Here is a 23,154-nt window from a genome sequence, read left to right as displayed (position 1 = left end):
AGTGGGAGATATTAAGTAGGAGTGATAAATGCAGACACCTGGATGTCTGTGAAATTTAGGTACCCATGGATGTTCTTCTCTAGAGAATGAGAAGGAAATGAAGTATTTTCTTGAAAGTTCAAGTAAGAGTTTCAGTATTAGAATGTCGCTGTATCAGAGATAATTAGACCTCGGCCCTCAAACTGCATGTCTCTTTGACATACAGCTTTTGGTTCTTCATGACCTCTGATTGAATATGAAGGTTTATATTATAGTAATTATAGTTTCCCATTAAATTTTGCCAGCACCAGCACAGAAATAAACACTGTTAAGGTGCAGAGAAATTTCACCAGCTCGTATATATAAGCAAGCGAAAACTCTTTATTTGAACAGTAAACAGTAGGCAGCTGTTTAACACAGTGATATGAAAATTGATTGTGGTATTTATATGGAACAGAGCAAATATCACATGACCACACAACATCATTATTTGATGAAAAAAATTAAAGGATTTGGCTATGTCTATAGTTACAAATATAATGTGATTATTCGTATTTGTTTGGTGGGGTGGTGTATAGTGCAAAAATTAGTCATGCAACACATGTGGCTAATGGCAAATGTGAATGAGGCTCCTGACTCATATGATTGCAAGTACTACTGTTGTATATGTAACTACAATACATGTTGCTGACAACATTAACAGCCTAACCTGTCAATCGCTCCTCTGTAACATAGAACATGTTGAGAAGTTTGCTATTTGGCCTAATGTTATAAGGTATTTCAATATTCTGCCGGAAGTAAAAAAATTAACTCATTGATAGTCTCATGAGACTATCATACATTTTAAGAAGGGAATCGAACTTCACATTTCTTGGTTGATGGGAGCAATTAATTCGCAGCTTTGGAAAAGCAAGAGTAACCAGATGGTTACGAGAAATTCTAAACACCATAGCATTACAGATCTGCGAAATAATAGAAACTACACCACCAACCCCCACCCTCAGGTTGGAGCAATACAAGATGATGGGATGGTGGAGGGGAGGAATAGGGAGAGGTTTGGCTACATTAATCATGTTACATGCCTAGCCTTCTAATAATCAGTGCTTTGGGTCACCATTCAGACAGAGTTTCTGCTTCAGGTAGGAAGAGGGGTTAAATTCCTCCCCTTGATTCCTTGTGTCCATTATTACAACTGTTCTGAACTATCTGGCGTCTCATCAAACCCTCCTCGAACAAAGTTGCTGTAATTGACGATTTGACATTTGGGGTGGATGTACACTGAGTGGCCACTTTATTAGGCTCACTTGTACACCTGCTCGTTAATGCAACTATCTGATCAGCCAATCATGTGGCAGCAACTCAATGCATAAAAGCATGCAGACGTGGTCACGAGGTTCCGTTACTGTTCATACCTAACACCCGAATGGGGGAAGAAGTGTAATCTAAGTAACTTTGACCAGAGAATGGTGCAAAAATCAAAAAACACCAAGTGAGCAGCTGTTCTGTGAGCAAACATGCCTAGTTAATGAGAGAGGTCAGCGGAGAATGACCAGGCTGGTTCAAGCTAACAGAAAGATGACAGTACCTCAAATAACTATGCCTAACAACAGTGGTGTTCAGAAGAGCATCCCTTAACGTAAAACACTTCGAACCTTGAAGTGGATGGGTTACAGCAGCAAAAGACCACAAACATATATTCAGAGGCCATTTTTTTAAGATACAGGAGCACCTAATAAGGTGGCCACTGTGTGTATACTACAGTCCTGTGCAAATGTCTTATATAGGCATCCGTTAGTCTCATGAGACCATGGATTTGCGCCTTGGAAGGTTTCCAGAGCGCAGGCCTGGGCAAGCAGTTGCCCATGCTGCAAGTCTCCCCTCTCCACACCACCGATGTTGTCCAAGGGAAGGGCACTAGGACCCATACAGCTTGGCACCGGTGTCGTCGCAAAGCAATTTGTGGTTAAGTGCCTTGCTCAAGGACACACACGCTGCCCCAGCCAAGGCTTTAACTGGCGACCTTCAGATCACTAGACGAACGCCTTAACTACTTGGTCACGCGCCAACACACATATATGTCTTAGGCACATATATATCGCTAGGGCACCTAAGACTTTTGTATTAGCCAACGTGGAGCTGAGAGCGAGTCTGAGTATCTGGAGGCAGCAAAGGATGTTGGAGATGGTGAGGATGGAATGCCACGGGAAGGTGTGGGATAGGTGGCAGAGAAGGAGTGTCAGGGGCGGGGTGGGGGGGGGTTGCACTGATGTAGACACAGCTGTCATGAAATTTGATTTCTATGGCAGCAGTACAGTACAATACATTAAAAAAATTACTATAGTACTAGGCAATAGTCTTGGGCATCCTAGCTACATACATGTGCCTCAGACTTTTGCACAGTACTGTACCTTTGACCTGGAACATGGTCTTCTCTGCACCACACATATGCACCCCCTTAAGGGTTTACCAGAAAGTGACCACAAGAAGGGCCCCTCTCCAATTGCTTCTCCCTAAATCCTACTGTGACTGGCTGCTATTGAACTTCCTTAACTTCTGTCTGTATATTCAAAAGCATCACAGCTCCATGTGGAAAACATTTGACAAATTGTGGTGGTATTCAACTGTCCTAAATATTTTATACTGCACTATTACAATAGCAATTGATTTTTATTTTACTTTCCATCACCAAAGCTGAATAAATAAGAGCGAGCTGTAACCTGCATGAAAAACCTTGTTTTCCCTGAGGTCAAATGATATTGGCAAGTTATTTGCTACCTTTTTGAGAATGCGATTGTCAAAATGTATTTCCATTTGCAATACTCCATCTGCTGTTTACAACAGAAACTATTACTCCTTTTATACAAAGCAGGTTGCCACTGTCAGGGTGTTAACAGCGAGCTGGACATATTCTGGGGGTTTTATTTCTGATGGTCCTTTCCATGCTCAGAGAATTTTTAACTATTTCTTTAAGACACAAGAAAATTGATCCAACCACAGATTATAGGAGAAAATCAAAGGTTGTATTAAATCTCAGGGAAACACATAAAAGCAGTAAACTTGAGGATCAAGAGTGCTTGAGAATGCAACAAAAATTTACTTCCGGTAAGATGGCGGTGCGTGTGAATGCAGCGTCCTCTCGGGGGCCACCAAAGATGCTTTCTTCTTCCTAAAATTTGTTTTTATAATGATCCAAAGACAATCCAAGAACATCGGGTACTGCAGGGCTACTCCATCAGTGAGCTGGTCATTGACGGGAGTAGCTGGACTGGTGTCAGCGGCAGAGTCGGTCAAAGTGTCCAGGGGGTCGGCGAAGGTGTCAAAGGAGCTGGTCAGGATGCTGGGGGAGCTGATCTGGCTACAGATTGTGTTGCTCCCCACTACTTGGAAGCATTGGAGTTGGTGCAGTACAACCGTGGGAGATTGTTTCAGACATTTCACTTGCGTTTGCAAGACTCTGTTGGACAGTGGTAATGCAAGTTGCCACAGGCCTGTTACCCTTGTCTAGTGGATGGGCAGTCGACATGGGAGCTGTGCAGCCTTGGTTGTAGCAAGTACTAGAGGCCTCAAGCTTCAGGCTTGACTGCTGCTACAGACCAGGTGAAGGACATGTAAGTGCTACAGTATGGTTGAGCTCAGCTGGGACTGGCCTCTCCAGCTAGTGCTGCCCTCCCGTGAATGACAGGCTGGATTGTGTGTGTCTGCACATTGTCGCTCAGGGTCTTGGACTATGTTTTTTTTTCGAGTGAATATTCTTTTTTGCTTGATATTTTGAATTATGTTGCTTGCTGTCTTTGAATGTTTGCTTGCTATTTTGAATGTTTTTTATACCTTGGCCCCAGAGGAATGCTGTCTCGTTCAGTTGTGTCTATGTATGGTTTGAAAGATAATGAAACTTGATTTGATTTGATTTTGAAAAAAGTGAGAAAGAAATTTATAAAGAAAGGGAAAATGGAATATGACAGCAAGCTAGGAAGAAACACAAAAACTGTGAAATAGGAAGGAAGATAAGTAAAGGCAAATTACAGAAAGATTTTTGTATTTGGGAAAGCATGGTCTTACCAGGGAAAACAGCCAACAGGACTTTGTGTGGGAAGGAGGTCCTGTTTCACCAATTTAAGTAGTCTGAAGCAACAAAGGTAACTGATGAGTGTAGGGTAGTGGATGTTGTTTACATGGACTTCAATAAAACATCTTACAAGGTCACTCACGGAAGGCTGGTCCAGAAGATTAAGTCACATTGTGAGTTAGTAAATTGGATCTAAAATTGGTCTGGTCATAGAAAACAGAGTAGGTGGCAGAGGGGCATCTACTTCTGACTGGAGATCTATAATCAATAGATCAGTGCTGGGACTTCAGCATCTTTGTAATAATGTTAATAAATTGGATAAAAATATAGATGGCCAGATTAGTAAATTTGGACATGGCGTGGCTAATTGTTCTCATCCAACTGACAGTATACCCATTATCTCTGCTTCCTCCTCCCTAATTAACTTTCCACCAGGTTAGTTTTAGCTAATCTTTGCCCTTGTAACTGGGACTATGACTAGGGAAAATGAAATTCAAAACAGTATTATTAAAAGCAAAACAACAGAATGAATATTGCATGATTCAGTATTACATTAACCAATGAAGCAAATGTAACATACCTGGTTGGATGGAATAAAGCCAAATTCTGATCTCTCACAACTTAGAATGTCTTTGATCTTGGTCACCTGATTATTCTCCGTTTCATATTTTACTTTGCAGCTCCCAGACACATCAACCTGAGAAGGAGAATAACTCCACTTTATAACGTTATCACTTAATCTTCTGCCACCACCCTCTGGTGCAGTGTATACATAAGAGCTTCTTCCCTTCTGCCATCAGATTTCTGAATGGACAAAGAGTCCATGAACACTACCCCACTATTTACCCTAAAGGTTAACTTGCAGGTAGAGGTAGTGGTGAGGAAGGCAAATGCATTAATTTCAAGAGTTCTAGAATACAAGAGCAGGGATATGATACTGAGGCTTTATAAGGTACTGGTGAGGCCTCGCCTTGAGCACTGTGAATAGATCTGGGCTCCTCATTGAAAAAAAGATGTGCTTGCATTGGAAAGGGTTCAGAAGAGGTTCACAAGGATGATTCCAGGAATGAGGAATGTTTGATAGCTCTGGGCCTGTACTTGCTGGAATTTAGAACAATGGGTGGGGGGGGGGGGAATCACATTGAAACTTTTCAAATATTGAAAGGCCTAGACAGAGTAAATGTGGAAAGGATGTTTCCCGTGGTGGGGGAGTCTAGGACATGAGGGCATAGCCTCAGGATAGAGTGGCGGAGATGCAGAGCCAGAGAGTGGTGAATTTGTGGAATTTTTTACCATAGGCAGCAGTGGAGGCCATGTTGTTGAGTGTACTTAAGGCAGAGATTGATAGGTTCTTAGTTGGACATGGCATCAAAGATTATGAGAGAAGGCCGGGAAGTGGGGCTGAAAAGGGGAGAAAAGGATCTGCAGAGCAGACTTGATGGGCCAAAATGGCATAATTCTGCTCCTATGTCTTATAGTCTTATTTATTTCCTCTCTTTTTGCACTACTTTTTCACATGTAATGTTTTTATATTTACTTGTCGCAATTTATAGTTTTTAAAAAATTATTATGTATTGCAATGGAATGCAATACATAATTAACATCACCCTGTATGTTTTCTCCCTCATTTCATTATACATTTCCCTGCATGAGAAGTTCTCACCTCCTAGCTGCTTGATTAGTATGGATATCATTTTTTCCGAATTCCTTCTTTGATATGTGGACTATTTTAGTTTCTAGTTCAGGTCTTCAGGGAAACAAAATTCTAAAGATAAAGAGTAATACCAGATCAGTTGCAACAAATCCAGGACAACAAATTTCATGACATATGCCAGTAGTATTATAACCGATTCTGATTTTATTAAAATAATTTTCATCATTCTGCCCCAATTCTTTTTGTATCTTCTGGTTACCAGTCCTCCAACATGGAAAAGTTTCTCATTACTCACTGTCAAAAACGTTCAAGACTTTGAACACCACTATTAAACGCCCACTCAAGCTTCTACACTGTAAGGAGAAATACTTCATTTTCTCCTCATTCTCCATGCAACTGATCTGGTATTACTCTTTATCTTTAGAATTTTGTTTCCCTGAAGACCTGAACTAGAAACTAAAATAGTCCACATATCAAAGAAGGAATTCGGAAAAAATGATATCCATACTAATCAAGCAGCTAGGAGGTGAGAACTTCTCATGCAGGGAAATGTATAATGAAATGAGGGAGAAAACATACAGGGTGATGTTAATAGGGACACACACAATACGCTGGTGGAACTCAGCAGGTTGGGCAGCATCCGTGGAAATGATCAGTCAACATTTCGGGCCGGAACCCTTTGTCAGGACTGAAGAGGGAAGGGGCAGAGGCCCCATAAAGAAGGTGGGGGGAGGGTGGGAAGGAGAAGGCTGGTAGGTGCCAGGTGAAAAACCAGTAAGGGGAAAGATAAAGGGGTGGGGGAGTGGAAGCAGGGAGGGGATAGGCAGGAAAGGTGAAGAAGGAATAGGGGAAAGCACAATGGGTAGTAGAAGGAGGCGGAATCATGAGGGAGGTGATAGGCAGCTGGAGGAGGGGACAGAGTGAAACTGGGATGGGAGAAGGGAGGGGGAGGGAATTACCGGAAGTTGGAGAATTCTATGTTCATACCAAGGGGCTGGAGACTACCTAGACGGTATATGAGGTGTTGCTCCTCCAACCTGAGTTCAGCCTCATCATGGCAGTAGAGGAGGCCATGCATGGACATATCCGAATGGGAATGTGAAGCAGAGTTGAAGTGGGTGGCAACCGGGAAATCCTGTCTGTTATGGCGGACGGAGCAGAGGTGCTCGACGAAGCGGTCCCCCAATCTGAGGGTGGTGGTGGTGGGGAACTGGTGAGGTCTATTGTCCAGAAAGTAGCGGAGGGCTTTGAGGCCTTCTTGATGGGGAATGGAAGTGTATAAGGATTGGACGTGTTAATAGGGGTCAGATAAATGGACAGAATATTCCTGCGGATCAAAAACATTGGCATTAACCCAGTGGATCTAGATGGCTCATTTATATGCTGCAAATAGCTTACTACGTTCACACACTTGGCAACATTTTTTTAAGGATTTAACATAAGTAACATATTTCTGTATGCCTTTTATTAAGAAAAAGCCAAGGATTACCGTTTTCTTTTTTCACATCCAGTATTATTATCAACACACTGCACGAGAACACTACAGACAGGGAGAAACCATTGGACCCTTTGGGCTTGTTCCAGCATTTGGTTAGATCTTGGCCATTCTCCACTATTCTTAAAGATTATGAAACTATTTATGATAGACAATAGACAATTGGTGCAGGAGTAGGCCATTCAGCCCTCTGAGCCAGCACCACCATTCACTGTGATCATGGCTGATCATCCACAATCAGTACCTTTTTCCTGCCTTCTCCCCATATCCCTTCACTCCAATAGGAAACTGTGGGTGCATTTGATTTATCCATGTAAAAATGTGGATCCTAATTTGTTCTTCTACTCTCTTCCTCCACCTCCACTTCCTCATTTCTCCACAGCTCAGCTTCTCACCTGAAGTTCAGAGGGTCAGGCTATCCCTTCCTGATGGCCTGGCTGTATAGCATTTAGCATTTCCCCATGAGTCACGAGGTACATTCAGCCAAATAAAGCAAGATCATTCAGAGAAAGCCATGTAACAAAACCCTTACTGAGAACCTCAAAAATCTGTTCTATCATTTTTTCATGTGACAGCCTTGCTATCACTGTTTGTGAGCAGATTCGAATAGTGAATTATGACCGCATGCCAGCAAGAAGCCAGTATCATATAGAACTGCTGCTTGGTGAAAGACACGATAAACTTCTGCCAAATTTCTGGCCACTGACCTTCACAACATGTATCTCAGGTCACACAAATGATGAATATTGAGGGTACTAAATTCTTTCCAGTCTCTGTCTAATGCTAGCTAACCAATGCTCGGGTGCTCAAAGACAACTTGTAATACGATAAATGCTGTAATCAATAAAAAAAACTCCTGTTCATGCTCTACTCATCTCTGGAAAGAATTAGTTTCCATTGAATGAGGAACCACGGTGACTGCAACCATAAGTACCAAGTTAAGAGGATTTTCATGCATAAAAGTTACTTTGGATGCCATTGGGAGTTAAGTGAAAATAAGAAGTACAAATGATAGAAAACTGAAATTTAAAAAGACATTCAGGAAATGTTGTAAACACCCAGGAGGTCAGGCATCATTTGGGAAACATAAGTATAATCAACACTTCATCAGAACTGCTGAAGAGATTTTGATCAGGAACACAAATTCTTCTCTTTCCACAGCTGCTACCTGACCTGTGCTTGCTTCCAACAATATCCATGCTTATTACAGGAGCTTATGTTCTCATCCTGCTTTGAGATTTTAATTATAGCTGCAGAAGTTGTCTGACTTTATTGAGATCCTCCTCATTTCACATTTGGTTCCTGGGTAGAATTCGTCCCGAGACACCCTGTGTTGATATGCTCCGATGCCTGGCTGCCACCTCCTCTATTAGTGCAGTTTGTATGGAAGCAACTTATTTATGCAGAAGCCTTGAGAACAACAAAAGCAAAGTTTCTCAGTAACTGCTACACCATTCCCTATGACTTTTCAAACATCTATGGAAAGCACTAAATGTGAACGAATTGTAACAAATCTATGCTTGTGTTCTAATCATCATGTTAGTCATCAGATCACATGCATGTCATAGACACATTTTGGAACTCCTGGTACACATTCTCAAAAATCAATTAGTGCATACAAACCTTTGAAGATGCTAGGGCAAAGTGAGAAAGGTTTTGAAGGAAATACTGTATATAGAAATCTTGAATCCTGCTACCAAGCCAATTAACTAAGAACAAAAGATTAGCTAATAAATAAACAATAATATAAATGCACGAAGCAAAGGTATTCATAAAATGGGGTTATGTTAGGATATTAAACTGTATTTAAAATTTATGGTTTTGTTTGCTGGAATGTCCTTTGGCTGGAGCTGAAGATGGTGACAGAGGGCAACTTCTCCCAGCTCATCAGCGAAACAGTTAAATTTTTCCTATTCTAATGTTTCTATTTCCCTTTTCAGGGTTGCTGGGTCCTATCGGGGTCTTTGATCTACAGCAGCATTCAAAGACTGCGGTTCTACACGGTGGCATGTTAATGCTCTTGGAGCTTGCCGACCAGCCATGTTTTGGCATGTCCAGGTTCGGCCTGAAGTTGGGCACCTTCAGGGCCTGCATGGCCCTGTGGACACAAATTCTTGCCGGTGTCACATACTGGAGCTGGAACTTCGAAGACAGCAAGATTGGCTGTCGGAGTGCTCTGCTCTCGGTAATCGATTTGCCGATTCTCGGGTTGGGGAACTCGAAATAAAAAAGCAATGCTTCCGACTGACTGTAACATCGACATAGTGACTGTTGTCTCCCCTGTCACTGTGGAAGGAGAGATATCTGTCTTGCCCTTGGTAGTGAGAGAGAGAGAGAGAGCCGAGAGCCTGCGGGATGTTGAAATGCTGGTGTGAACAGTTAGTTTTTGATGGACTGTAGACCATGATCTCTCTTTGGGGGCTTTGCTGTTGCTTGCATGGTAGTGGTGCGAATGCTGATGCTTTATGCCAGTATAAGTGGGGTAAGGGGTTGTTGCTGCTTGTGCATGGGAGGGGGCAGTGGCTTTCTGGTTTTTATGTTTTTTTCTGTCATTCATCCTTCGGGATTTTTTCCTTCTGTTTCGAGGATGTCTGCAGAGAGTTAGAATTTCAGGTTGTGTATTGTATACGTTTTCTGATATTAAATGGAGCTATTCAACCATTGAAAACTAATCAGAAAAATAATAACATTGTATTCGGCAAACCATTAGGAGCATTTATAGAAAACATAGCTAGGAAAACTAACTCAAGGTTTTAGTTAGGATACAGTTTTCATCAGAAACTCTTGGTAGACTGAAGATCCTGCATTTCTCAGAAAGAGATAAAGTTGACCTCGGCAGCAATCTGGTCCCATGATTTCTAGCGTGAAATAGAAAAGAGTCCTTATACACAAAAATCAACTGATATGATATGTGGAAAAACACTTCCATATGACATTGGGCAAGATATACCAAAATACTGATGACTGTTATAGTTTCTGAATAGTTTTGCCAACGACAGATCCCCAGAAGTGTAGAGAAATCACAGTAAGAACACTCACATGCGTGGGTGGAGGGGGGATGGAATAACCTCACTGAACCTCACTGATTAGGCACCACGGTAGCACAGCCATTAGCACAACACTATTACGGCTCGGGACGTCAGAGTTTGGAGTTCAATTCCGGCATCATCTGTAAGGAGTCTGTACATCCTCGCTGTGAAATGTGTGGATCTTCCTCGGGAGTTTCCTCTCACAGTCTAAAGATGTACCGGCTCATTGCAAATTGTCCCCCATGATAAAGCTGGGGTTAGATCGGGATTGTCAGCGGCTGTGTGGCGCAAAGGGCCAGAAGGGCTGTATCGCCAAATAAATAAATAAATAAATAAATCTGTGGGGATCCCTGGTATATCTACGTTTCTCTCTTTGAAGTGAAGGAGGGTAAAGGATACTTGATAGATGTATATAAGATGATAAGAGGCACAGACAGAGCGGATAGCCTTTTTCCCAGGCAACCGTGGCCAATACAAGAGGACCTACATTTAAGATGATTAGCGGAAAGTATAGGGGGATGTCAGAGACGTGTTTTTTTACACAGAGTGATAAGTGTATGGAGCACATAGCCAGGGGTGGTGGTAGAGGCAGATATATTAGGGCATTTTAGAAACTCTCAGATTGGATGATGGATGAAAGAAAAGTGGAGGGCTGTGTAGGAGGGAAGGGTTGGATTGATCTAGTGGGCTAAAAGGTTGGTGCAGCACCGTGAACCAAAAGGCCTGCACTAAACTGATGTATGTTTTACATCATGCCTGTTCAGTGATTGAGAGTCGATTTTAATACCAGCATTACAAATCTAACCGACTTTGTTTTAAAAACAAGAGAAAACCTGCAAATGCTAGAAATCCTACGTTTTCGACTCTATTTTAAGACTGGAAGTGATCCTTTAAGCGGAGGAACTGCGGCATAAACTGCGTTATGAAAAGCCGAAATGGCAACAAAAAATGCCAGATATACTCAGCAAACTAAGCAGCATTCACAGACCTCATTTCTTCAGGCAGAAACACACTGAACAGTCAATACCAAAGCAAAATTCAGTCACAAGGCAAAATGACCTAGAAATGGTCTTTATACTGAATTACTCAGGAAAGAACTAATGCTCTTCCTACCACCCCATTGTTTTTTTCTCTCTCTCGCTAGTTTATTACTCAGAGTGTTCTCTAAATGCACAACATTTCCAGAAAAGATCCCGCCTCGCTGTCCTCACTCTTTTTGTGATATCTCTGGGGTTGGCACTGGGACTGGGGTGGAGTTTGGGCCTCTGGCACAGCGCCAATTTTCAAACGGCACGACAGTCACCGCGCAAGTCTCACATCTGGAGCCATTTGTGCCCGCACCCTCGGGGAAGCTCCCAACGGGAGTGCTGGGAAAAGTGGCTAATCCCAAGGTTAAGTGCCTGGCCATCCCCATAGTGACTATCCCCTCCAGCTAAAACATCTTTTCATTACACCAGTTATTCCGTGATTCCTTGGCAGCCTGTTTTCTGGTTAGTAGTGAATTTGGTGCTGTCGATGCCCTGTGTCTGCGCAAGGTAACCCCAAATAAAAAAAGCCTTGTAAAGCTACTCTTAGAACTCAAAAATTACACATATGAAGAATAAATGTAAAATATCATACACCTGACTGATAATGATTTACTATTATTTTTTAGGTCGAATATAGCACTAAGAAGATACCCCTTGCGTTTTGTGGATGCCGAGAGAAGATAGTATGGAGCCACCTTCCCGATGTTACTGCCAGGTAGAAATTCCAGCATTTTGGGCCAGTAGCAACACGAAACTCAAAGAGTGTTGCAGTGCTACATTCGTTCCACACTTATATATGGAAACGAACGTTACTACAGTAAACTGAGGGAAGACTCGAAACTGCATCAATGTGTTTTTTGTTTTAGAAGAATGACGAAAACATCGTGGAAGGACTGAGTAACAAATGAGGAAGTGTTGCAAAAAAGCCGGAATAAGAAGAGAGCTGATATCATCGATCAAGAAATGGCAGTCGGAAATTCTGGGACAGGTACTGAGGAAAGAGAAGCTCGAACATCTTGCAGTAACAGGAAAAAATGGTGGAAGAAAAAAATCGCAGTCGATAATGCATGTCCACATCACACAACACGCTGATGAACATCTCAGCCAGGATAATGTGACACTGCAAAGCTGAGAATTATACTAAATGTACTATAAATTTACACCATAAATTGAGTTATCAATTACCTTAGCAAGCTGCATTAACAATGACTGAAAGAGCAGAAACACAAGGGAATTTCCATGCAAGGCATTTTTCTTTTGGAGGCAATACCCCTTTAAATAGCTATTATCTGTGAATGACTTTATCAATGTAAAACTAGTATTCCCTGAATTAATTTATGTATGGAAAAATATGAGGCACTTGATGGTAAACATGGTTTTAATATGCTGGGAAATAAATAACAATGGAAGTAAAAGGGTGTGGACAGATGAAGATCTGTTTATCTAGAGATAATCAAGTGTTTCTGTTTTGAAGTAGAATGTAGGCTTAAAAATGGTCGATTGAGATAGCAGATTAGTGGGTCCTCAAATCCTACAACATCCTTGTAAATTTTCTCTGTACGCTTTTAACCTTATTCATACAGGTTTCCCCTGCTATCCGAAGGTAGAGCGTTCCTATGAAACGGTTCGTAAGCCGGAATGTCGTAAGCCAGAATGTGAATAAGCAATTACCATTTATTAATGTGGGAAAAATTTTTGAGCATTCCCAGACCCCAAAAATAACCTACAAGATCATGCCAAATAACACATAAGATCTAAAATAACAGTAACATATAGTAAAAGCAGAAATGATATGATAAATACACAGCCTATATAAAGTAGAAATACTTTTCTGCAGCACTGTCTAGTGTAGCGAAAATCTCGCGGAAGCACTCTCGGCAGAAACACTCTCCAGTAACCTTTAGGTTATGAAGCTGCCAAATCATACCAAATAACACATAAAAATACATAGCCTATATAAAGTAGAAATAATGTATGTACAGTGTAGTTTCACTTACCGGAATCAGGAAGAGTCCAATAAATTGCAGTTTCGTCACAGTTAAACACTTGCTTATACGAATAACCACCTGACGCAATCGGCAATCGCCTCTAATCTGGGCCGACATTTCCGTGCCGGGCGGCACCTAATTAATTCGCTTGTTTATTTCGGCTTTTTTCTTAAAGATGTGCTGCGTGAGTTCTGACTACCGCTGCACCACTGCATTCTTCGCGGCAATGTATCGGTCCACAGCCTGGAGGTTGGGGACCACTGCTTAAACTATAAAGCTGCCCTCGCCTCAGAAACCAATCAAACTACCCATGACTACCTTTAAATTCCACTTTCGCAACACTTTCATCACCATTGTCCAGTGCTTTCTGTTTCAGCTTATTAAAAAGACTGACTGATTTCTCCTTAAGTATAAGAAAACTTAACGGAACACCACGCTTTGTACACCCATCAATCCACTCAAGCAATAGACTTTCCATTTTATCCATTATTGGATGCCGACTAAGGGAGACCACTTTGCTACGATCAGAACCAACAGTAACATCAGCAGCCTCCAAAATTCTTTCTCTCTGCGTATAAATAGTGCGAATGGTGGACACAGGTAAGTTCAATGCACGGACAATGTCCTTACTTCATTCACCACAATCGAAACGCTTAATTATGTCTAGTTTTACACTAAGTGTAACACCCTTTCTTTTAGGCTTTTCCAATACCTTAGAACTCATCTTGCTAACGGATGCACAAAATAAATCAAGATAAAGCACGTGCTTAAGCAATGCTGGCTAGGATGCAGTTCCAGGGGAGGAGCTTGGCTGTTCGGGTGTGTGCTGCCTTTTTTCGTAACAGTGAAAACACCGTCTGTTAGCGAAAATAGGTAACTAATGTTGGTCAACACACATAAAAAACGCTGGTGAAAGCAGCAGGCCAGGCAACATCTATAGAAAAAGGTACAGTCGACATTTCAGGCCGAGACCCTTCGTCAGGACTAATGTTGGTCTTTCGTAACAGCGAGGTGTTGTAAAGCGAATCTTCGGAAAACAGGGGGACACCTGTATCTTTCCTTTAGGCAGGTGAACAAAACTGCACTCAATACTCCAAATTTGGCCTCGCTAGCATCTTATGCAAATTCATCATAACATCCCAACTCAACTCCTCTACTCAGTTTACGAAGGCCAAAATGCCACTTTCAAGGAATTATGAATCTGTATTCTCGAGTCCTGTTGGTCTACCGCACACCTCAGAGTCCTACACTGTATAAGTTTTACTCTGGTTTGAATCAGAATCAGGTTTAACATCACAGATATATGTCATAAAAATACATAACAATACAAAAAAAACAAGAGGAATATATATAAAAAATTAAATAACTAGTGCAAAAAGAGAGCAAAAAAAAAGTAAGTTAGTGTTCATGGGTTCATTGTCCGTTCAGTAATCTGATGGCAGAGGGGAAGAAGCTGTCCCTAAAATGTCAAGTGTTTGTTTTTAGGCTCCTGTGCCTCCTCATCGAAGGTAGCAATGAGAAGAGGGCATGTCCTAGGTGATGGGGGTCCTCAATGATGGATGCAGCCTTTCTGTGGCATCATGTTTTGAAGATGTCCTCAAAGATAAGGAGGCTAGTGTCCATAATGGAGGTGGCTGAGGTTGCAACTTTCTGCGGCTTTTTGCTATCCTGTGCAATGGCCCCTCCATACCAGATGGTGATGTAACCAGTTAGAATGCTCCCCACAATACAAATGTAGAAATTTGCTAGTCTTTGGTGACATACCAACTCTCCTCAAACTCCTAATGAAACACAGCTGCTGTCTTTGTATAAATAAGTAATTGCTGGGCCCAGTATAGATCTTCAGAAATGTTGACACAGAGGAACTTGAAACTGCTCACTCTTTCCACTGCTGATTCCTTAATGAGGCCTGATATGTGTTCCCTTGACTTCCCCTTCCTGAAGTCTACAATCAATTCATTGGTTTTACTGACGCTGAGTGCAAGATTGTTGTTGTTGCAACACCACTCAATCAGCTGATCTATCTCACTCCTATATGCGTCCTTGTCACCAGCTAAAATTCAGCCAACAATATTTGTGTCATTGGCAAATTTACCGCTGGCGTTTGAGCTGTGCCTCGCCACACAGTAATGGGTGTAGAGGGAGATGAGCAGTGGGGTAAGCACGCATCCTTGAGGTTTACCTGTCTCAAGGCACTTCATCACAGTAGGAGTAAGTGCATTTGAGTGATAGTCATTGAGACCGTTCGCCCTGCTCGACTTGGGCACTGCTATGATTGTGTTCTGCATTATTATGTTCTTTATCTTAGTGTTTTTATATGCTGCAACATATCTGGAGTAACAATAATTTTGTTCTTTAGTTTCACACAGTGCATTCAGAACATAACATTTAAAGATTAGCTTTATTTATCACATGTACATCAAAACATTGAACATACAGTGAAATGCATTGTTTGCATCAATGGCCAACACCCTGCGGGCAGCCTCCAATTGTCACTATACTCCAGCATCAACATGTTTGCTTATAGCTTACTAACTTCTTTGGAACGTGGGAGGAAACCGGAGCACCTGGAGGAAACCCATACGTGGCGTACATATAAACTCCTTACAGACAGCGATGGAAATTGAACCCCAATCTTGTAGCTGGTGCTGTAAAACTTTATGCTAACTGCTATGATAAGTCAGTTTAAAAAAATCCTCGTCCTTTATGCCAATTAACGTCTCTATGAATTCAGTAATATTTTTTCAATTAGCATATCTGAATTTTATAACCAACACTTCTGTTGATTTTTTTTACCTGTTTACTCTAATCTCTATATTAGTTGTATCAGAACTTTTCTATTAAATCCCTCATCGGCAATCTCTCTTTAAAGGGCAATAATCCCAGCTTCTTTAGTCTCCAGATAACTGCAATCCATTTTCCTTGGTATAATAATACACTTTTGCACCGCCTCTAGCCATTAATTTCTTAAATAAGTTATGGAATTCTCTAATATTAAAGTCTCTAACATATCTTTAAACTTGCTACATGATATTTAGTTGAGATTCTTGAGTGCCACAATAAGTTTAGTAGAAATATTGCAGAGAGAAAATCATTATTCATATAAATATGTAAAAAGTTAGAGAAATTACAGAGGGGGGGTCAGCACAAGTGGCTGGCGTCTTTTCCTGTCCATCTTCCTTTCTCAAATCTGTACCCTCTCTTGTGTTTCAAATAGTGTGTTAAACATAGGCAGTTATTTATTATCATTCATATATTCCATTTGACCTCAAAGAAGACCTTATCAGAATATGTTAGACAACATTTTATGGTCCAGTTAATGCAGGCTGCAGCAAGTATTTCCCAGGTAAGTAAGTACCTAATATGTGTTAAGTCTAATACGTGTTGGATGATCAAAACCACTTCATCTGCAGCTCTACTCTGTGAATCAGACCAGAAGAGGGCGGACCAGAAGATGGCGCTAAATGGCATCTTCTTTGCTTGCATCTTTGGAAACAGCTCTATTTCTATCTTTGATACCTCCTTTTTTTCCATTTCAAGATTCTTTTGAAGACCCTGACCTGGAGTTACACACTGACTTCAGTTCTTTGTGAGAATGGGACCCACTCTCAGGGCCTCATGACCGGCCACTTTTCAATGGATGTGCCAACGGTGCGGCCTGGGAGGCTAGCGCGCGTTCAGGGTGCTGGATTTTCATGGCTTTGGAGGCGGGCTGATTCAAGGCTGGTGCTGCCATCTGATGTGTCGTGGAGAACAATGGCTTGCTGTTGGCTGTGTGCCCAGAGGCACAGAGCTTGAAAAAAGCAACGCAACAGACTTTTAACACCATAAATCAGTGAGTTGTTTTGTTAGGTTTCCCCTCTCGCTGTGAAATGGGGACATTGCGTTTTCCCTTATTAGGGAGAGAGAGAGCCGGTGGTATGTTGAATACCAGGTGAACGGTATTTGGGGTACTTCAAGTCTGTGTCTTTATTGCTGCTCTGCTGCACACTTAAGTGCTTGGTGGGGCCGCCGATGCTTTTTTGCTGGTTGGCGACGTGTGTGGTCATTGCCTTGCTGCTGCTTGTGCGTGGGAGGAGGGAGATGAGGGGGGCTTTGGGGTTCTAACATTTAACTGTCATTCATGCTTTGGGGCACTCCTCTGCTTTCGTGGACGTTTGTGAAGAAAAAGCATTTCAGGATGTATATTGTATATATTTCTCTGACATTAAGTGTACCTATTGAAATCTATTGAAAGGACTTCACGTGGAATTCAGTCTGCAGCTCTACTCTGTGAATAGACTCACATGGAATTCAATGGTCAGATTTCCTCTCCATTTTATACTGCATCTATATCTGGTAAATGGAGCTATTTAGAAACAATAGATGGCTAGTTTAATCCAATCCAATGTAGCTCTCAGATACGTGTTAAAATAAAGCAAAATGACCATTTCACATAAAATGAACAGAAAAATTGAAAAGGTGAAGCATCCATAGCAGCTGTACCCACCCAGTATTTTTACATATTTAAGTTTTACTGATTAAGATATTTATATATCCTAAACCCTAGATAATATCATTCAGATCAAATCATCTCCTAAAGAAAGAAGCAAAATTATATGAGGGAGTTTTATAGAAGTAACTAATATATACTGTACATACTCAAACAATTTTGCATATTAAGCACCTGCAGCAAATTTTGAGTGTTCTTTCCAAGTTCAAGCCCTGGATTTCTTGTTTCCGAACCCAGATGATATTGACATTTAAGGCATTCAATTCTTTTTACTTTTGTCCTGCCTGTTACTAAATATATTGCCAATCCTATGAACTTTAGGAGGAATGTCAAAAGGTGAATGAAAAGTGTGAATCACTTTACATTGTTTTTATCCCTCTTCATAAACTATCTGAAAATATTTTTGGCACTTTAGAATCAGAGCCATTGTTGCAATTCTGGCATCCACAGCTACCATTTGTACAAGGCATGGTTCTATAAGGAAATGGTATTAGAAGACAAATATAGAAAGATAACCAATTCTTCAACTGAAATGAATAGATTACCTCAGTGATTGTCTCAGAGATTGGTTGTAATTGGAAAAGGCTAACCAGGCCTCGTTTCAGGTTCAGAGGTAATCCCCTTTCTTCAACAGATCCATACAGAGTTTCTATCTGAAAAAAGCATGAAATAAGCCAATGAAAACATTCTAGCTTTACTTCAAACACAGATTCTGCAGATGCTTGAAATTTTGAGCAACACACACACAAAATGCAGGAGGAACTCAGCAAATCAGGCAGCATCTATGAAGAGGAATAAACAGTTATAAACAGTTGACATTTTGATGAAAGGTCTTGGCCCAAAACGTCAACTGTTTATCCCCTCCATCGATTCTGCCTGACTTACTGAGTTCCTCTATCATCTTGTATGCACTGCTCTAGCTTTACTCCGGCAGTTTTTGTTTGGGATCACTACAAGTTGATAATTACAAAAAAACTGTTCACACATTGACTGACAGTATCATCAATCGTCATTACTTACAAAAAAACTATATGAATCTACCTCATGGATTAAATTTAAATCCATTAATACTACAATTTCAAACCAACTAGGAAATCCTTATTTAAATCTTTTACTTATAAAATTACATTTAGATTTTACTTTGAACAGTTATCTAAGAAATTTGATTTGCCTAGATCTCATTTTTTTAGATATTTACAAATAAGAGATTTTTTAAATACTATGTTGCCTACCTTTCAGACCTCATACCCTACTGATATCATTGATAAAATTTTAGATTTAAATCCTTTTCAGAAGGGATTAATAGCATCTATCCATGATATAATTATGAAATTCCAGCCAGGTATATTTGATAAAATTAAAAATGAATGGGAAAGGGAACTTCAACTTTGCCTACCTATAGAGAAATGGGATAAAATTTTTCAATTAGTCAGTACTTCCTCTATATGCGCTAAACATACATTAATACAATTTAAAGTAGTGCATAGAGCCAATATGTTTAAAGATAAATTAGCTCGTTTCTTATTCCCATATAAACCCTATTTGTGACAGATGTCACTGTGAGGTGGTTTCTTTAACTCCTATGTTTTGGTCCTGTCCTCTTTTGGAAAAATATTGGAAAGATATTTTTTATATTATCTCAACAGTTCTGTGTTTTAATTTACAACCCCATCCTATTGTGGCAATTTTTGGATTGCCTATTGTAGAACATAGATCTTTATCTTCTTCAGCCTGTCAGATGATAGCATTTGTTACTTTAATGGCCAGAATATCTATTTTATTGAACTTTAAGGAGACCAATCCTCCTACTACATTCCAATGGGTTTCCCAAACTATATTATGTCTAAATTTAGAAAAAATTAGAAGTGATATTTTTGATCCTTGGCGGTTAAATTTGAAGAAACTTGGAAACCATTTATTCAACATTTTCATATGATGTAATTTGACCTTTCTGAATCTTTCTTATTGACTTAAAATATAAGAATAGAGGAGCGGAGTTGACAACATTACTGAACGTATTCCATTTGAGATATTGGTCTAGTCTTGTTTTGTTCTGTTTGCTTTTTTGGGTTTAGTTCTTTTTTTCTTTTTTTGGGGGGTTTTCTTTGTTTTTTTTTCTTTTTATATCTTTTTTCTCTATGATTAATTACATCACAAGTTTGGAAGTCTATTATACCTGTGTTATCTGAGATCTTTTCTGTATATGTTTAATAACAATAAGATTATTCCAATCTCTTTGTATCAACATTATTATTTTGTTTATATCTTTGGAAAAATTAAAGAAAAGATTTAAAAAGAAAAGAAAGAAAAGATTTTATAAAGAAACAGTTAATTTACATTAAGCATGAGAAAGTCTGCAAATGCTGAATATCCAATACAACACAAAGTACTGGAGAAACTCAGCAAGTCAGGAAGCGTCTATGGAAATGAATAAACAGCTGACAGTCCGAAATGCTGACTGTTTATTCACTTTCGTAGATGCTGCCTGACCTGCTGAATTCTTCCTGCATTTTGTTTACCTTGAAGCCACTATATAAAACGTAATGGCAAACTGGCCTTCCACTTAGCTTTCCTTCTGCGGAAAATTGATCAGGCGAAGAGTAAAATATACTCCTTATTTTCATCTAAGTTTCTGTCACTACCCAAGAGATTTTCACCTTAATTCTGTTTTGCAGATACTTCCAGATGTATAAATGTTGGTCAGGGTACAGCAAATTCTTTCTTCATTATCACATTAACGGACCTATATGATAGGTTTAAGTACTGGAAAAGTCGTTGAACTTAATATTCTTCTGAACCAGTTAGGCTGTTGTCACCGAGATTAGCTGACACTGATCAAGAATGTTGCTGCAATGAATTACCTTCCCAGATTTCCAATGGAAAATTACAGGCATTTTCAAAGCTACCATTATTGTTGGCTCCAGCAAATTCTCAACATGAATGTTTTTGAAGTTGTTTTGATTCTCATTTTGTTCAGTCACATTAAGTAGTTTTATTTCTTGGATCTGTATGGGAGAAAGACATTGTATAAAATTATAACTTTAACAGAAACTTTTTAAGCATTCATTCATAGTGTAATTTTACTAAATTGCTGCAGATTCCTAATAGTTTTCAGAGCTTTTTTCAGATTAAAATTGCAGACCCCATTTCATCCACCAAAGGCCTAGTCATCAGTACCTTCCAATAACAATTTTAGGATTGCTCAGCAAAATTTTAAACGTACTGAAGGAACTTACAGGTATGCAATAACATCAGTATTATTAATATTCACTTAATAATTCTGCTTTTTCAAAGTCAAAGTAAATTTATTATCAAAGTATGTATATATCACAATACACTACATTGGGATTCATTTCTTGCAGATATTTACAGGAAAATAAAGAAATATAATAGAACTTATGAAAAAAACTATACATAAAATAAAACTAACAAACAACCAAAGTGCAAAAGAAGACAAATCATGCAAATTATTAAAAAATAAATAACTAATGCTCAGAAGTTAGTTGAAGAATCACTGAGAGTGAGCCTATAGGTTGTGGACCCAGTTCAGATGTGAGGAGAGTGAAGTTATTTATGCTGGTTCAGGAGCCCGGTGGTTAGAGTAATAACTGTTATGAATCTGGTGGTTTGGACCTAAGGCCCAATAGTAGTAAGAAGAGAGCAGGGCCCGAATGATAGAGGTCATTGACAATGGATACTACTTTCTTGTGTCAATGCTCCTTGTAAATGTGCTCGATGGCGGTTAGGGTTTTGTCTGCGATGGACTGTGCTATATCCACCACATTTTGAGACCTTTCCATTCCTGGGCATTGGTGTTTCCAATGGGGATTGGAGAGGGAAAAGGGGTGGGGAATGGTCAAGGAGAGGAGGGGCATCACCGGAAGTTTGAGAAATTGATGTTCATGCTATCAGTTTGGAGACTACCCACGCGGAATATAAGGTGTTGTTCCTCCGAGCTGAGTGTGGCCCCATCGCAAGACTAGAGGAGGCCGTGGATAGACATATTGGAATGGGAATGGGAAGTGGAATTAAAATGGGTGGCCACTAGGAAATCTCGCTTCTTCTGGCGGATGGAGCACAGGTGCTTGGCGAAGCGGTCTCCCAATCTACGTCAGGCCCATCCCCTTTTCTCTTTCTCACTTTATCTCCTTACCTGCCCATCCCCTCCCTCTGGTGCTCCTCCCCACTTTTCCTTCTTCCATGGCCTTCTGTTCTCTCCTATCAGACACCCTCATCTCCAGCCCTGTATCTCTTTCACCAATCAACTTCCCAGCTCTTTACTTCATCCCTCCCTCTACCAGTTTCACCTATCACCTTGTGTTTCTCTCTCCCCCCCCCTACTTTTTGAATATACTCCTCAGCTTTTCTTTCCTCCAGTCCTGCTGAAGGGTCTCGGCCCAAAATGTCAACTGTACTTATTTCCACAGATGCTGCCTGGCCTGCTGCGTTCTTCCAGCATTCTGTGTGTTGCTTGGATTTCCAGCATCTGATGATTTTCTTTTGTCTGTAACTGGCTCATGGTCCTCCAATTTCTTTCTCCTGAAGTCAACAATCAGCTATTTGGTTTTGCTGACACTGAGTAAGAGGTTGCTATGGCATCACTCAGCCAGATTTTCAGTCTCCCTCCTATATGCTGATTTGTCACCACCTTCTGTTTGGCGTCATCAGCAAACTTAAATATAGCATTAAAGTTGTTCTTAGCCAAATACATTTAAACTCAGTTTTTCACAATTCCTGACATTTAATCCAAGAAAGCACTCCCTGTTTTAGGTCAGTTAGTATCACTATTTTAATAATGTGAAATGTCAGAATAATAGTAGAGAGAATGATTTATTTCAGCTTTTATTTCTTTCATCACTTTCCCAGTGGGTCAGAAGTTTACATACACTTTGTTAGTATTTGGTAGCATTGCCTTTAAATTGTTTAACTTGGGTCAAATGTTTTGGATGGCCTTCCACAAGCTATTCACAGTTAGTTGCTGGAATTTTGTTCCATTCCTCCAGACCGAACTGGTGTAACTGTCAGGTTTGTAGGCCTCCTTGCTCGCACACACTTTTTCAGTTCTGCCGACAAATTTTCTATTGGATTGAGGTCAGAAAATGATGTCATGTCTGGTTCATCCTTGGGAGCAATTTCCAAATGCCTGAAGGTACCACGTTCATCTGTACAAACAATGATACGCAAGTATAAACACCATGGGACCATGCAGCCATCATACCGCTCAGGAAGGAGACGCATTCCGTCTCCTAGATATGAACGTACTTTGGTGCGAAAAGTGCAAATCAATCCCAGAACAACAGCAAAGGACCTTGTGAAGATGCCGGAGGAAACAGGTAAACAAGTATCTATATCCACAGTAAAACGAGTCCTATATCAACATAACCTGAAAGGCTGCTCAGCAAGGAAGAAGCCACTGCTCCAAA

At 40.4% G+C, this 23,154-nt stretch overlaps 1 protein-coding gene across 1 annotated transcript in view; it reads right to left on the bottom strand.

Moving 5' to 3' along the window:
• The window catches only part of LOC134358451 (microsomal triglyceride transfer protein-like), a 107,776-nt gene that overhangs the window by 72,037 nt on the left and 12,585 nt on the right, over window positions 1-23,154 (bottom strand). Inside the window, exons 3-5 of the mRNA XM_063070690.1 lie at window positions 20,593-20,736; window positions 18,277-18,384; window positions 4,626-4,742 (exon numbers count right to left, since the gene is read on the bottom strand). Of these exons, the coding sequence (XP_062926760.1) occupies window positions 4,626-4,742; window positions 18,277-18,384; window positions 20,593-20,736 (369 nt within the window). The remainder of the gene's footprint in view (window positions 1-4,625; window positions 4,743-18,276; window positions 18,385-20,592; window positions 20,737-23,154) is intronic.

The sequence above is a fragment of the Mobula hypostoma genome, chromosome 18 (assembly GCF_963921235.1).
Source record: "Mobula hypostoma chromosome 18, sMobHyp1.1, whole genome shotgun sequence".
Lineage (NCBI taxonomy): Eukaryota > Metazoa > Chordata > Chondrichthyes > Myliobatiformes > Myliobatidae > Mobula > Mobula hypostoma.
The sequence above is the reverse complement of the archived record's forward strand: the minus strand, read 5'-3'. Positions and strand labels throughout refer to the sequence as shown.